Below are 15231 nucleotides of genomic sequence, written 5' to 3'. Positions count from 1 at the left end.
CACCCTCCATCACTTACCTCAAGTACTCAGATGACACAGCTATTCTTGCCCTCCTCACAGACAGCCACTCCATCATGGACTACCACAGCACCATCACACACTTCACCAAGTGGGGGGAGGACAATCATCTCCACCTCAATGTCTCCAAGACAAAAGTACTCATCATTGGCCCACCCACACCCCAGCACCCCGTCACCATCAATAACCAAACTGTTGAAATAGTTGACAGTTTTAAGTACCTTGGCGTAACTCTGGACAACAAACTCAGTTTCGACCAACACACCACTGACATCTTCAAAAGGGGCCAGCAGAGACTGTCTGTCATCCGGAAACTTAAAGGACTTTATGTTTCACCCCATCTCCTCCTGCTACTGTACCAAAGCATCATCCAGCCCATCCTCATGTACTGCTCCTGCTGCTTTTTCAACATTTTGACTGTTGCCAACCGGGCCAAACTCACTCGCATCACCAACACCGCTGCCAAAATAATCGGTCTCCCTACATCCCACCTGTCTGCACTCAACAACAGGGCCATCTCACGCATGGCAAACACAATAGAACAGGACATTACTCACCCACTTAATCAGTACCTCATCCCACTGCCTTCAGGGCGGAGGTACAGGACATTACAGTGCAAAAAAGCTCGCCTTGGAAAAAGCCTGATCCCTGCGGCCATTGCTGCCTTAAACAGCTGGCCACGCTGAGAGCACAAGCTTTACACACCTGTCCTGTGTTACTGTGTGATGTGATGTGCTGTGGTGATGGGATGCTGTTGCCTAAGTGTGATGTATTGCTGTTGGTGTATATATGTATTGTATTGCTGTTGTGTACATATGTACAGTGTTGTGAAAAGGAATTTCCCCTGGGGGACAATAAATCTAAATCTAATCTAATCTAGTTCCACAAAAGTTCAGGACACAACTATAAATTTCTAGTGTTAGGTTAAAAGACTAGATCATATGTTCACTCTCAATCTTAATGCACTAAAAGATTTGCTTTTAATAAACAGATTTATTAAATCAATGGGACCAGTTTGCACTTAATTAAATTTTTAGTGTTTCTCATAATGTCCATAATGTCCATAAAGAAACTGAAATATTCACATCCATCTCAAAAATCCTTTATATCAGTCCCCAGGCAAAAATCCCTTTCCAAATGCAAAAATATAACTCAAAAACAGCAATGCATTGCACAAAAGGAAAGCAAATAAAAAAAGTCTCAATCTCACCAGCAGATATCCAGGGAATAGAGGAGTGGGTGAAAGTCCATACAGATGCTGAAGAATGCAGCTTTTGTTCTTACTTTGAGGTATTCAACACAGGGGAACCTTTCCCTTGGACATGGCTGGTCTTCTCAGACTAAGAGTCATTCTATTAATGTAACATTTTTAAATCAGATCTCCTCTCTCTGCTCCCTCTTTTTCCTTCTCTCATGCCCCAAACATTTCATACCTCCCTCTCTTTGTTCATCTGGCCCCACCCACATAGGAAACTACCAATAATCACTTGCACGACCATATATGAACAGTAGGTATACCTTCTCTGTGGGCCAGGATTACACGAGACTCACACCAGTTAGATCTAACCCTGCAAAGCTTTATCATTTAGATTAACCCATTAAACAACTGATCTCATGCCGGTGGTGATGCCACAGGTCAGTGATTTGCATTTAAAGCAAATCTTTTGGTCCATTAGGTTTTGAGAGTGAACATATGATTTAGTCTTTTAATCTAACACTGACAGTCAAGAAATTTACAGTAATGTCCCGAACCTTTATGGAACTAGGCTTTGAATATAAGGCTGACTGTTACATCTTCAAGTTCCCAAAGGGTTGCATATTTCTCATTCATCAACATATAATCCTGGGGAAATACCTAACTCTTTCCCTGAAAGAAGTGAAATATCTTTGAAATATAGCCCATTATGAAATGATTTGTACTGACCCGACTGAGAATTTACATTCGACTGTTCTAGGATTTTGTCAATCATGTCATCCCTATTCAATATTTTTGGCAATGCAATTGAAATTGGGACATACAGTGGTGGAAAAAAGTTTTCGGACACCCTTAAAATTTTACACAATCTCAAATATTATCATGAAATATTTGTGGAAAAATCTTGTTGGTGTTTCAAAAAGTGTGGTTGCATTAGACAGATACAAACAAATACAAATTATAATTTTTGTTTATTGTTTACAAGAAAAACTAACAAAACGTTGGAAACGTACAGTGCGGGTGGAACACTGGACACCAGTTTGGTTTGACCACCGCTGCTGAAGCTCCTGTGATGTCATTCGGCGGTTTTGCCTGCACATGCTGATCAGGATGTGGTCATTTTTTGCTGAAGAAACCCTTGGACGCCCAGATCTTGGTTTGTCTTCCAAGCTGTTGGTTCGTCTGTATTTCTGCAGAGTGTATCCAACCACTGAAGGACTGCATCTGCACTTCCTGGCTATCTGGCGGCAGCTGTACCCTTCCTGGCTGAGAATCTTTATCTTCAGGCATGTTTCCTGCGTTAGATTCCTTGTTTTAGCCATTTTTGTGTCTGAAGAACTTTCAAATGTGCTGGTTTTATATCGGCATGAAGCTTGGTAACAAAAATTGTCTTTTAATAAAAAGAACGACCTTCATCACTGGTACCAAAATTACCCAATACTCAAAATTTCTTATGTATTTTTATGGCTTTTTTAGGATTTGTTTAGTATTTTGGTTGTGACTGTTCTTATGTATTTTTATGGCTTTTTTAGGATTTGTTTAGTATTTTGGCTGTGACTGTACTAAAAGAAATTGCACTTGAGTGATTCTTAATGCAATATTTCACAAATGCATGGGGTGTCCGGAAACTTTTTTCCACCACTGTATACAAACGTTTCTAGTGCAGACCATCTATGACATATTCAACTGGCTCAATAACGAATAATGAATTTTTACTTGTAAAATGACAGTTTTTTGTATTCAGTTCCAAGAGGACCATTCTCTGAACGACAGCTAGATTAGAAATTAGAATATCTGTAATTTCTCTTAAATAGACAGAGATTGGAGTGATTACCTGAAGCCGTCAGTACAGTCACCCACCTCATCAGCTTGTGATGCTATTCTCCCTCTTGTCTCTTTTTTTTAACGTCTGATGGCAGACTCCTAGCAGGCGAACTGAAAGGTGTTGTTAGGCATGCAGTGTACACCTGTTCAAATATTCAAATAGCAGCAGTGTGTGTGAGCAGTTTTCAGCAGTGTGTACAGACGTTTAAAAAAACTCACGTTACTGTGCTAAGGAGGAATTCACAGTACAAATATACAAAAAACGGGACTTAAGGTCCCTGATTGCTGGACAAAACTTATGAGGAAACCCCCATCTTTTAAAATCTGTATACATGTTTCTATTCAAATGAGATTACACTTAGCAGTGGACCTTTGAGTTTGAGGAAAAAAATGTTTGTGTCTTGCTCTGTAATTATCACCGAACCAATCGCAAAAAACACACGATCAATTCAGACTGGATCAAAATCACAGGCGACGTCTGTGATGCACAAAATTATTTGATGCCCTCCTGCCCATGTTAATGCTAACTTGGTAAGTTAGAAAAGAAAGACAGAAGTCAATTTCAGATTATTTAGCCTAAAACCTCAATTAAAAGCACACTCCCAGTCGAGTCAGTCTCTTGTATTGGCCAGGTATGGGTACACATGTTGATAATTAAATGTAGAACCCTAAGAGATTAAAACATTCACATCAAAACTTGAGATGGGTTTTCCCGTCACATCCAGTTCATTTACCGGGTACACAAACAACACACCAGCTAAAGTACCAGTGTGTTTAAGAGTTTACACTTTTGAGACCAGGCCATATCAACCTCTTGATATGTAGGCTTATTTATTCCGGAAGGTACGGATAGTAGGCAGCTCATCCTCAGTGGTGCAGACAGGCAGGCAGGCAGTTTCCAAAGTTTGAAAACTTTTCATTAGTTGAGACAACAAGAATACAAATTATTTAGCTGTCACAGCAACGTCAATAATTTGTAGTCATACTGATACTAAATTCTAAGTTATGACTTTTTCCCCTGCATGATTTGATAAATGGTTTGTTGACATGGAAAAAATGTCAGATGTGTGGAGATTGTAGTCCAGGGGCCAAGCATTCAAAATCACTGCGATAGTGCTTTAACAGGTGCCTCGCTTTTGCAGAAGTGTTACACCTTCATTTCCCCATAATTTTGTTGTGCTGACCTGTAATTACCCCATAATTACCAAATAGTTACACAGTAATTTAAATAAAGTGCTACCCTAAATTGACCTGGCCATAACTCTGTCCCATGCAGGATGACACAGAGTGCCTTATCACTGAGGAGCCCTTCTATGCTCTCTTCTCCTCGCTCGGCTCCTTCTACATCCCTCTGGCGGTGATCCTGGCCATGTACTGCCGGGTCTACGTCGTGGCCAAGCGCACCACTAAGAACTTGGAGGCCGGCGTGATGAAGGAGCGTGTGGAGGACTCCAATGAGCTTACCATGAGGATCCACTGCAAGAACCAAGATATGTCTGCCTCTGGAGGTGGGGGGTCGAAGGGTGGAGGAGGTGCAGCAGGTCGCAGCACATTAACAGTGAAGCTGCTGAAGTTTTCCCGAGAGAAGAAAGCGGCCAAGACACTAGGCGTGGTGGTGGGCATGTTCATCCTCTGCTGGCTGCCCTTCTTCCTGGCGCTGCCCATTGGTAAGTGTGAAGAGCTCTTAATGCTTAGATCACACTACAGGCGCACAACAAGGGAGTACTTTTTATTACGGATCTTTTGTAGCACAGAGGAGATATGTTGCTCAAACACTCGGTATGTAGTGTTAGTGTATGTTTATGAGTTGTAGAACATAATAAATTATCTTGAAGGAGTAGATGTTTACCAGTAAGCTCGACTCCAATAATTTAACAATATGTTAAATTATTATTTGTTTTAAAAATGTAAATTACTTATCAAACAGACCTAACAATTCAACTATCAATGCATGAGCAGGAGTATGCCTGAAAAATAAGCCGAAGTGATACCGCTTCTCTGAATAGACAAGCTAAGCTGTCAGTGTGCTGCTGTTAGCCAGTGAAAATAGAGCGGAGTGGCAACTCTTCACTTTGTTAGAGAATCCATGTCAGTGCGCTGCTGTAGCCTGGAAAATGTCTTTGCATTTTGGACTCGTACGGTGCTGGTGCAGTTGTTTTTTTTCTTGGTGGTGCAGGTGCAGGTGAAACGACTGGAGGGGTTGTGCCACCCAGATTTGCTTCCCTCCATGTAATTTTTCCCAGACATACATTCATTTTCCACACAAAAACAGCATTTCATTCAAATTATGTCAAATTTCGCGTTAAAAATAGATTCTGTTTTATTTGGCTAATTCTGCGATTCCGTCCGCGATTCTGTGTTCGCGGAAATTATAGGGCCCTAGTTAAATTGAGAGAGTTTCACTGTTTGCATCCCTGATCCTAATTCTCCTAAATATCAAACATGTTTGAAAAAGATCAGAGCCTCAATGAGTCTGCAATCTGTTGGCAGATGTAAAATTAGATCTGTAAACCCCTAACATTATCAGATAATCTGGATCTGTAAACCCCTCACATTACCAGATGATCTGGATCTGTATACCCCTTCACATTACCAGATAATCTGGGCCAAACACTGGTCCCAACCAAGGTCCCAGACCAGGTTTTTGTTCTGATTGTCAGGAGGGTTGAATTGGGGTTAAAATGGCCCAAAACTCCTGTAGTCTGACTGATATTACTGTGTGGGTGCTTTCTTGTATTTATGTATTCATGGGGTCCATACAAATAATGAAAGATGTTCTCTGTAAATGGATGTGATTTAAAATGTGGTGAAGTAAAATAAATAAATAAATAAATAAAGCAAAAATGTACTCTCAAAAGTCCTGATTAAACAAAAACAAAAACAAAAAACTCAAAAGCACAATTACACAAAAAAGCTACTAAATTACTGTAACTTTCTCTACTACAGGACAGGAAAATAAAAGTGAACATAAAATTAAGACAATAAAAATGTCTGTCAAGCTGCCTTGTGGAAGAAGTCCACATGTGAGAATCCGTCCAAAAATCAGAGGCACTCTTATTGCAAAAAAGTAAAATAATAATAATAATAATAATTAATTAATTAATAAATAAAATTATATGTGTGTGTGTGTGTGAGTGTGCATATATTTATTTATTTATTTATCCAACATGTTTTGTCTATATCATCTTCATCAAACATGCTGGATAAAGGATTTTTACTCTCACAATCACAGTGCCTCAAATTTTTTGAATGTTTCTCCTCTTCCTGAAAGAGCAGCAGATTATTTTACTTTCCCTTAATTTTTTCAGTGCAGTACTCCGAATCACTTATTCATATAAATGTGTTTTAGAAAATTTTTATTTGTCATGTATTGTAGTCATTTACCTGACAGCCTTATCCCGGACGACTTATGAGTAGTAGAGGCTTCAAGTCCTAAATCACCAACCAGCCAAGTAGTAATGATTTCTGGGAACAAAGCCACAGCATCCAGAAAAAATCCTGTTTCACTGCTACATTCACAGTGATAATGAGGTGCAAGGCACAGAAATAACAGGCACGGAGTGAAAAAGTTTAATGTTTTTTTTTTATATTTTCCTGTGTGTTTCCCACAACATTGACCTCTCATGGAGCATCTGCAGACATTCTCACTTGGTGACATCAGAGATTAGAGCCAAGCATCCTTGAATTGTCAAGTCGAAAGGGGAATTGTTTATGTTTGTAAATACTGACTGGACTGTGTCAGAGCGCATGAATAACACAACACAGGTGTGAGGTAAATGTCCCTTTAAGGGGTCTGGGTCCTTAAGCCAAAAGTAACCAGAAGGAGATCCTAGCTTCAATAAGGCAAAATATACAGCTGGAGATAGATTTTTATCCTCAAAAAGACCAATGGAAACTTTTACACAAGAGAGGCCAGGAAGAGTACATTTGGTGTTTCTATGCTCAGAAAATTCTGCTTGTGTTTGTATATTTGTAAACATTTGTATTAATGTAGGCCCATATTTCCTGATGCAATACAGTGCTGCTGCTATGAAACAGAATACTCTTCCAGAGTCAGTGCATAGTTTAGGTTGTAATAGTAATTGCCATCATCATCATCATCATGAATTGTAAACAAAATCAGGATTCCCACACATCCTGGAAAAACTGAAAGTTTATGGATTGGTTTTCTGGTCATGGTAAAACACCTGGGAAACAGCAAAACTGATAAAAATGTCCTGGAAATATTAATGAAATCTTCTAAAATTGTTTGTGTGAGACTGACCAGGACTCCCTGGAAGAAGAGATCTTGTATCTCAATGGGACCTTCTTGACCAAACAAAGGATAAATAAAAAATAAGATAAAATAAATTACATACTCAGATGTTTTCCTTAGCTCAAGTACACATTTGTAGCTGCTGATGCCCTATGTCATGTGTGCATGGAAGGGAAAACAAATTAAAAACAGCTGACAGAACTGGCACTTTGATCAACATGGTGTTTGCTCATAAACATGTTTGCATGTTGTTAGTGTGTTGCTTATGTGTTAATTTTTTGATATATATATATATATATATATATATATATATATATATACAGTACAGGCCAAAAGTTTGGACACACATTGTAGATTCTCACTGAAGGCATCAAAACTATGAATGAACACATGTGGACTTATGTACTTAACAAAAAAAGGTGAAATAACTGAAAACATGTTTTATATTCTAGTTTCTTCAAAATAGCCACCCTTTGCTCTGATTACTGCTTTGCACACTCTTGGCATTCTCTCCATGAGCTTCAAGAGGTAGTCACCTGAAATGGTTTTCACTTCACAGGTGTGCCTTATCAGGGTTAATTAGTGGAATTTCTTGCTTTATCAGTGGGGTTGGGACCATCAGTTGTGTTGTGCAGAAGTCAGGTTACTACACAGCTGACAGCCCTATTGGACAACTGTTAAAATTCATATTATGGCAAGAACCAATCAGCTAACTAACGAAAAACGAGTCAGTCCGGAAAATTGCAAAAACTTTAAATGTGTCCCCAAGTGGAGTCGCAAAAACCATCAAGCGCTACAACGAAACTGGAACACATGAGGACCGACTCAGGAAAGGAAGACCAAGAGTCACCTCTGCTTCTGAGGACAAGTTCATCCGAGTCACCAGCCTCAGAAATCACAAGTTAACAGCAGCTCAGATCAGAGACCAGATAAATGCCACACAGAGTTCTAGCAGCAGACCCGTCTCTAGAACAACTGTTAAGAGGAGACTGCGCCAATCAGGCCTTCATGGTCAAATAGCTGCTAGGAAACCACTGCTAAGGAGAGGCAACAAGCAGAAGAGATCTGTTTGGGCCAAGAAACACAAGGAATGGACATTAGACCAGTGGAAATCTGTGTTTGGTCTGATGAGTCTTTGGTTCCAACCGCCATGTCTTTGTGAGACGCAGAAAAGGTGAACGGATGGATTCCACATGCCTGGTTCCCACTGTGAAGCATGGAGGAGGAGGTGTGATGGTGTGGGGGTGTTTTGCTGGTAACACTGTTGGGGATTTATTCAAAATTGAAGGCACACTGAACCAGCATGGCTACCACAGCATCCTGCAGCGACATGCCATCCCATCCGGTTTGCGTTTAGTTGGACCATCATTTATTTTTCAACAGGACAATGACCCCAAACACACCTCCAGGCTGTGTAAGGGCTATTTGACCAAGAAGGAGAGTGATGGAGTGCTGCGGCAGATGACCTGGCCTCCACAGTCACCGGACCTGAACCCAATCGAGATGGTTTGGGGTGAGCTGGACCGCAGAGTGAAGGCAAAGGGGCCAACAAGTGCTAAACACCTCTGGGAACTCCTTCAAGACTGTTGGAAAACCATTTCAGGTGACTACCTCTTGAAGCTCATGGAGAGAATGCCAAGAGTGTGCAAAGCAGTAATCAGAGCAAAGGGTGGCTATTTTGAAGAAACTAGAATATAAAACATGTTTTCAGTTATTTCACCTTTTTTTGTTAAGTACATAACTCCACATGTGTTCATTCATAGTTTTGATTCCCTCAGTGAGAATCTACAATGTAAATAGTCATGAAAATAAAGAAAACGCATTGAATGAGAAGGTGTGTCCAAACTTTTGGCCTGTACTGTACCTAAATAACCTGTTGTACAACACACAAACAGCATGTAAGCTGAGCAAGGTTATTATAGTTTTGCATTTTTCATTAGTTTTATTTTTATTTCCTTTTGACTTGTTTCAATTGCAGTCAGATTTAATTAGTTTTCAAAGTAGGTTTGCTAGTTTAATATTTTTTATTAGTTCCAGTGTTAGTTTTAGTGGAGAGGGTAATATGGGGTATTTGTTATGGGTGAGATTCAAAAAAGTCAGAAAATGTATTGTGTTGTAAACAGTAATTAACAATAATAACCTTGATTTTGCAATGTCAATTTCACACTGTTTTGAGCTCTTTGATCATTGAAAAATGATTTCTGTGACAAAGCAGGCGCCCTGAAAATTAAACACATGTAAGCTTCCTCTTCTTATATCTCTTGTGATTTGTACAACAACCCAAATAACTTGCCAAGACCTTAATAGTGCCAGTAGGGATACCAATACCATTATCAACCAATTCAGAAGTAATTAATGTTTCACATATGGGACTGACACTACTGATCCATATACCAATACATGACAGACATGCAAACAAATTGCTGCCCAGAATATTTCTGTAAGTAATGTACTGCTAGTGCCTCCACAATAGTCTGTTAGCCTGGCTGTAGTCAGTGAACACGGAGCTCTTCTTCTTCAGCAGTGTCTTCCCAGATGCTGTGCTGATTACAGTATTGTGCCACAGTGGATCAGTATTGCAGTCAGATTCAAAATTCTACTGCAATTGTCTAACAGCCAAATCTACTTACTTTTAGTTGTTGATAAGGCCAGACAAAAAAAAAATTCTGGGTTCCGGTTCCTGACCGAGTGTCCCATTTAAACCCCGAGTCAGGTCATTTTATTGGCCTCTGTGCAAAAATAAAATAATAAAATAAAGGCACTATGTGACCGAGTGTGACCTTGTTGGTCAAAAGTTAAGCAGGGCTTTTATTTTGATCTACGTTGCACTCGCCTTATTTGTGATGTTCTCGTGTAACTTCGGAAAATAACTTCATGGAATCACGCGCCACCGACAGCACTGGCTGGAAAGAATGGACTTCCGCACGGTGTGTGTGATTTGTCCTCGCAAACCACCAGCGAAAATAATCCGACTACAAGAGAAAACCTTGCCACTCCGCTCTATTTTCACTGGCTAACAGCAGCACACTGGCTTAGCTTGCCTATTCAGAGAAGAGGTATCACTTTGGCTTATTTTTTTTTTTTTGACTTATCTATGTTATCACATGCATACCACTGCTCATTCATTGGTAGTTGAATAGTTAGGTCTGTTTGATAAGTAATTTACATTTTTAAAACAAATAATACTTTAACATATTGTTAAATTATTTGACTCACACTTACTGGTAAACATCTACTCCTGCAAGATAATTTATTATGTTCTACAACTCATAAACATACTCTAACACAACATACCAAGTGTTTGAGCAACATATCTCCTCTGGGCTACAAAAGGTGGTCTTAGCCATTTTTACCAGTCTTACAGCCATTTTAATTATCAATACCTATATTAATTTGTTGTCAAATGACACAATATAATACAAGTATTAATGTGTTGCATAACTAGACAGGCATGTAATTCAGTAACAGCTCAAAATGCTTTTTAATAAAACTAACCAAATCAATATCGGATCGAATTGGATCGAATCGAATCGGATCGGCAATATCGGATCGAATCGAATCGGATTGAATCGTGATAATTGATTCTGAATCTTGTGAATCGCAATCGAATCGATTCTTGAAATTTGAATCGATACCCAGCACTAAATAACGCTGCTCCGTCCATTAAAAAGGTGGTAACTTATGCAAATATTGAATTCATTATATTTAAAAAGCAACCAATGCATTGCTTCCGAAAAAAAAAAATAAATAAATAAAATAAAATAAAATCCCTACCTACCCATCCTTCCCATGAATAAATAAAATAAAATAAATCCCCCCTACCTATCCTTAAAATGCTAAATAAAAAAAAATAATAAAATAAAATAAATTCCCTACCTATTCATGCCCTTAAATGACAAGGAACCGGAACCCATGCCATAGCAACTCCTACACCTGTTTCTGTGTGAAGCCTACCTAGGGCTCATTTATGCTCCATGTTAAACCCAGATACGGACATAGCCTTCTGTCCATACTCTTCTTTCATTTTGTGCATATTTGTGCATGTTTTCAGAAAGCTTGTGTTGAGTTGAGTTGAGTACTTTTATTGTCAGAATCTCTTCCGAAATTTTTCTTGCGTCCAAGACACTTGTTTCTCATGACAAAACAACAGATGCCAGATAACATACATACACACCCATACATATACATATACATATAACATAAGACACCCATCAGACATATAATGTGCTATACGCGTAAATTCCTCAAAGTGGCTGCAGTGCCTCCATGTTGTTACACTAACAGTAATTCAGTGTCCTGACGAGCCCAACTGATTCAACATTTTAACTGACTGAGGAATAAAAGAGTTCCTCAGTCTATTTAATCTGGCTATAGGGACTCTATATCTCCTGTTGGATGGCAGCAACTGGTATTCTTCAAAGAGAATATGTGTTGGGTCGGACAAAATGTTGTCTGCCAGGGATAGCATTCGTCTATTATATGCAGCTCTGAAAATTGGCTCAAGTATTTGGCCTACGATCTTTGAGCAGATGCTAAGCAGTCTCCCCAGTTGAGCTTTAAGTTGCACTTTAAGACAACTATACCATGCACTGACTCCATACTGCATAACACTGAGAACAATGGATTGAAAGAACAACAACAGAATAGGCTTACTAGTGCCAAAAGATCTTAGTCTCCTAAGGAAGTAGATACATTGCTGTATTTTGCTACAGATATAATCATTGTGTGCGCTCCATGACAGAACAGCGTCCACATAGATGCCTTAATATTTGTAGGAAAAGACTTGTTCAATGTTTGTGTTATTGATGGTGACAGGTGTAGGATATGAGTTCTCTGGAAGACCAAAAATAACTTATTTTGTCTTCTTTGCATTGATAATAAGTGACTTACACCACTCCACAAGACTATATGTGTGAACCTGATGAATACAGGGATCGTCTTCGGTCCCAAGCAAAGACAACTATACAGTATCATCAGAGAACCTCAAAATAAACGTATTTGGTCCATTGTTTCTACAATCATCTATGTACAGTGTAAAAATAAATGGAGAGCTTACACATCCCTGGGGCGCTCCAATATTAGTTACAATAGGAGCTGAATATGCCTGATTAACCTTGACCCTCTGTACTCTATTTCTGAAGAATGCGTTATAGCAGTGAATTAAATAGGGATTTACCTCCTTCTCAACCATCTTAGCCAATAGGAGCTCTGGCTGGGTTGTATTAAAGGCGAATGTAAAATCTAGGAAAAGAGCTCTAGCTATAGTTTTCGGCTTATCAAGATGCTTCAGAATGAGGTGCGTCAGTGTCACCACTGCATCTTCTGTGCTACGATTATGCTTATAAATTGCTGCCTATCAAGTTTGTCAGCTATGGACTCACTAAGCTCCTGAACTACAATTTTTTCCAAGGCCTTCATTACGACCGGAGTCAAGGCAACGGGACGATAATCACATGGTTGCTTTGGACATTTCACTTTGGAAACAGGTGTTATATGCGATGTCCTCCACATGAGAGGAATATTACCTGTGTCCATGAGCACTTGTAAATAGGCTGCCACACAGGAGCCAACTCATCAGCGAAAGTTTTCAAAATATATGCACTAAGGTTGTCCGGTCCTGTGGCCTTCCTCTGATTTGAACGTTTAAAGATATTTCTCACCTGCTCAACAGAAACATCAATCCTATCTGTCTCAGACAGTACAACTGTTTTAGTTATCTCAGCAACCCTATCTGTATCGATACCTTTTTCAAACCTAGCAAAGAACCCATTCAATTGGTTTGCAAATTCTAGATCATTGTCTACCACCAGAGCTTTTTGGGTGGTTGACAGCCCAGTCATAGCTTTCATTTTATCCCATAACTGTTGCTGCTCTTGTTTCTGTAGGCCTCCCCTAATTTAAGCCTGTGTTTCCTCTTTGCCTCCCGTAGTTTACTTTTTAAATCTTTTTCTGCCTGTTTTAGTCCTCCAATCCCCTTATTTTTGAAAGCAATCTTCTGCAGGTTTATAATGTGTTTAACCTCTTTTGTTATTAATGTCTTGTTATTGGGATATATTTTTATTTCCCTAGTTGGTATCACTGACTGTACACAGAAATCTATATAATCTTTTGTTACTGTTGTAGTTTCATCCAGGGAGTCATGGTGGAACTCTTCCCACATAGTACAGTCATATGATGCTTTTAGTTTTTCAATGTTATCAGGTGACCACACTAATTACTTTCTTCTCTGGTTTGGAGCGTTTCAATTTAGATTTATAGGCAGGTACGAGATGAACTACATGATGATCCGAAGTGCCTACTGATGGTCTTATCCTTGACACATATGCTCCCTCCACGTTCACAAAGCATTTGTCCAACAGTTACAGACAAGCTTACAGATATAGGGCCCTATCTTGCGCCAGACTCCCTAAACCCGCTATTTGCGGATTTAGGATTTAGGAAGAGGCGTTCCCCCGTAAAAGTTGCTATCTTGTGCACCTCCCGCTATCCGCAAAACACCTCCGCTACCCGCTATATTATGCATAGGTGTGTTTTGGGCGTTACGCCAGTTAAACCAATCAGTGTGCCAGGTGCCATTGCCTTTAAGGGCAGGATGCGCTATCCTAAATCCTAAATCCTAAACCCGCGAAGGAGAGAGGGAGGTAGATTTTCTCAGGGCTTCTACTGAGGCTAAAGCAAGTTGGCTTTATATACATATTATATATTATATTATAGGCGAGTTAATTCGGGAGGTGGAGCCACATGTGTCCAAGTGGACGTGTCACAAGGTTGTACTGATTGAGTAAAATCCCTGGGTCACACCACACACACACAAGAGGCAGAGGTGGAACTATGTGTAAACTAATTTATTGACGAGGTAGATTGGGCAAATAAAATATTAAAAATAAAAATATAGCACAGCTGCTGGCTTATGATAAAACAATAAAACGTGCTGGCGTAAGTGTCCAATTAAAACAGTCTTTCCCCTAAACAGTCTATATGAGTAATATACTCAGTCCATTCCGGCGGCGTCCCGGTATCAGTCCGACCGTGTGTGTGGCGAGGCTCCGTCGGGGCGTGCATTGAAGCCGCCTGGGCGCGCTCTCCTAACAGCCCAAACTTTAGGGATAGCGGATAGCGGGTGGTCAGGACCACCCGATGGTGAGCTCCACAGATCCTGTATGGAAATGGGACAAAGTTCCAGAAGGACAGCCATCACTGCAGCCCTCCATCCATCCAGGCTTTATGGCAGAGTGGCTAGGCGGAAACCTCTCCTTAGTGCAAAACACATGAAAGCTCGCTTGGAGTTTGCAAAAAAGCACCTGAAGGACTCTGAGACTGTGAGAAACAAGATTCTCTGCTCTGATGAGATTGAACTGTTTGGCCTCAATTCCAAACGATATGTTTGGAGGAAACCAGGCACTGCTCATCACCTGCCCAATAACATCCCAACAGTGAAGCATGGTGGTGGCAGAATCATGCTGTGGGGTGTTTTTCAGCAGCAGGGACTGGGAGACTGGTCAGGGTTGAGGGAACGCTGAATGGATCAAAGTACAGAGATATCCTCAATGAAACCTGTTCCACAGTGCTCAGGACCTCAGACTGGGCCGAGCGTTCACCTTCCAATGTGACAATGACCTAAGCACACAGCCAAGACAACACAGGAACGGCTTAGGGACAACTCTGTGAATGTCCTAGAGTGGCCCAGCCAGAGCCCTGATTTAATCCCTATCCAACATCTCTGGAGAGACCTGAAAATGGCTGTCCACCGATGGTCCCCATCCAACCTGTCCAAGCTTGAGAGGATTTGCAAAGAAGAATGGCAGAAAATCCCCCAATCCAGGTGTGCAAAGCTTGTTGTGTCATACCCCAAAAGACTTGAGGTTGTAATTGCTGCCAAAGGTGCTCAGCAACAATCAAGAAAAATGTAAATTTTAAAAAAATTACAAAAAAAATCTAA

General features: G+C 40.1%; 1 protein-coding gene across 1 annotated transcript in view; it reads left to right on the top strand.

Annotated features, from left to right (window-relative positions):
* Positions 1-15231, top strand: part of LOC115371560 (alpha-1B adrenergic receptor-like) — a 45202-nt gene that overhangs the window by 17167 nt on the left and 12804 nt on the right. Inside the window, exon 2 of the mRNA XM_030069002.1 lies at positions 4314-4704. Within this exon, the coding sequence (XP_029924862.1) occupies positions 4314-4704 (391 nt within the window). The remainder of the gene's footprint in view (positions 1-4313; positions 4705-15231) is intronic.

Source organism: Myripristis murdjan, chromosome 14 (assembly GCF_902150065.1).
Source record: "Myripristis murdjan chromosome 14, fMyrMur1.1, whole genome shotgun sequence".
NCBI lineage: Eukaryota > Metazoa > Chordata > Actinopteri > Holocentriformes > Holocentridae > Myripristis > Myripristis murdjan.
This window is presented reverse-complemented; position numbering and strand designations above follow the sequence as displayed.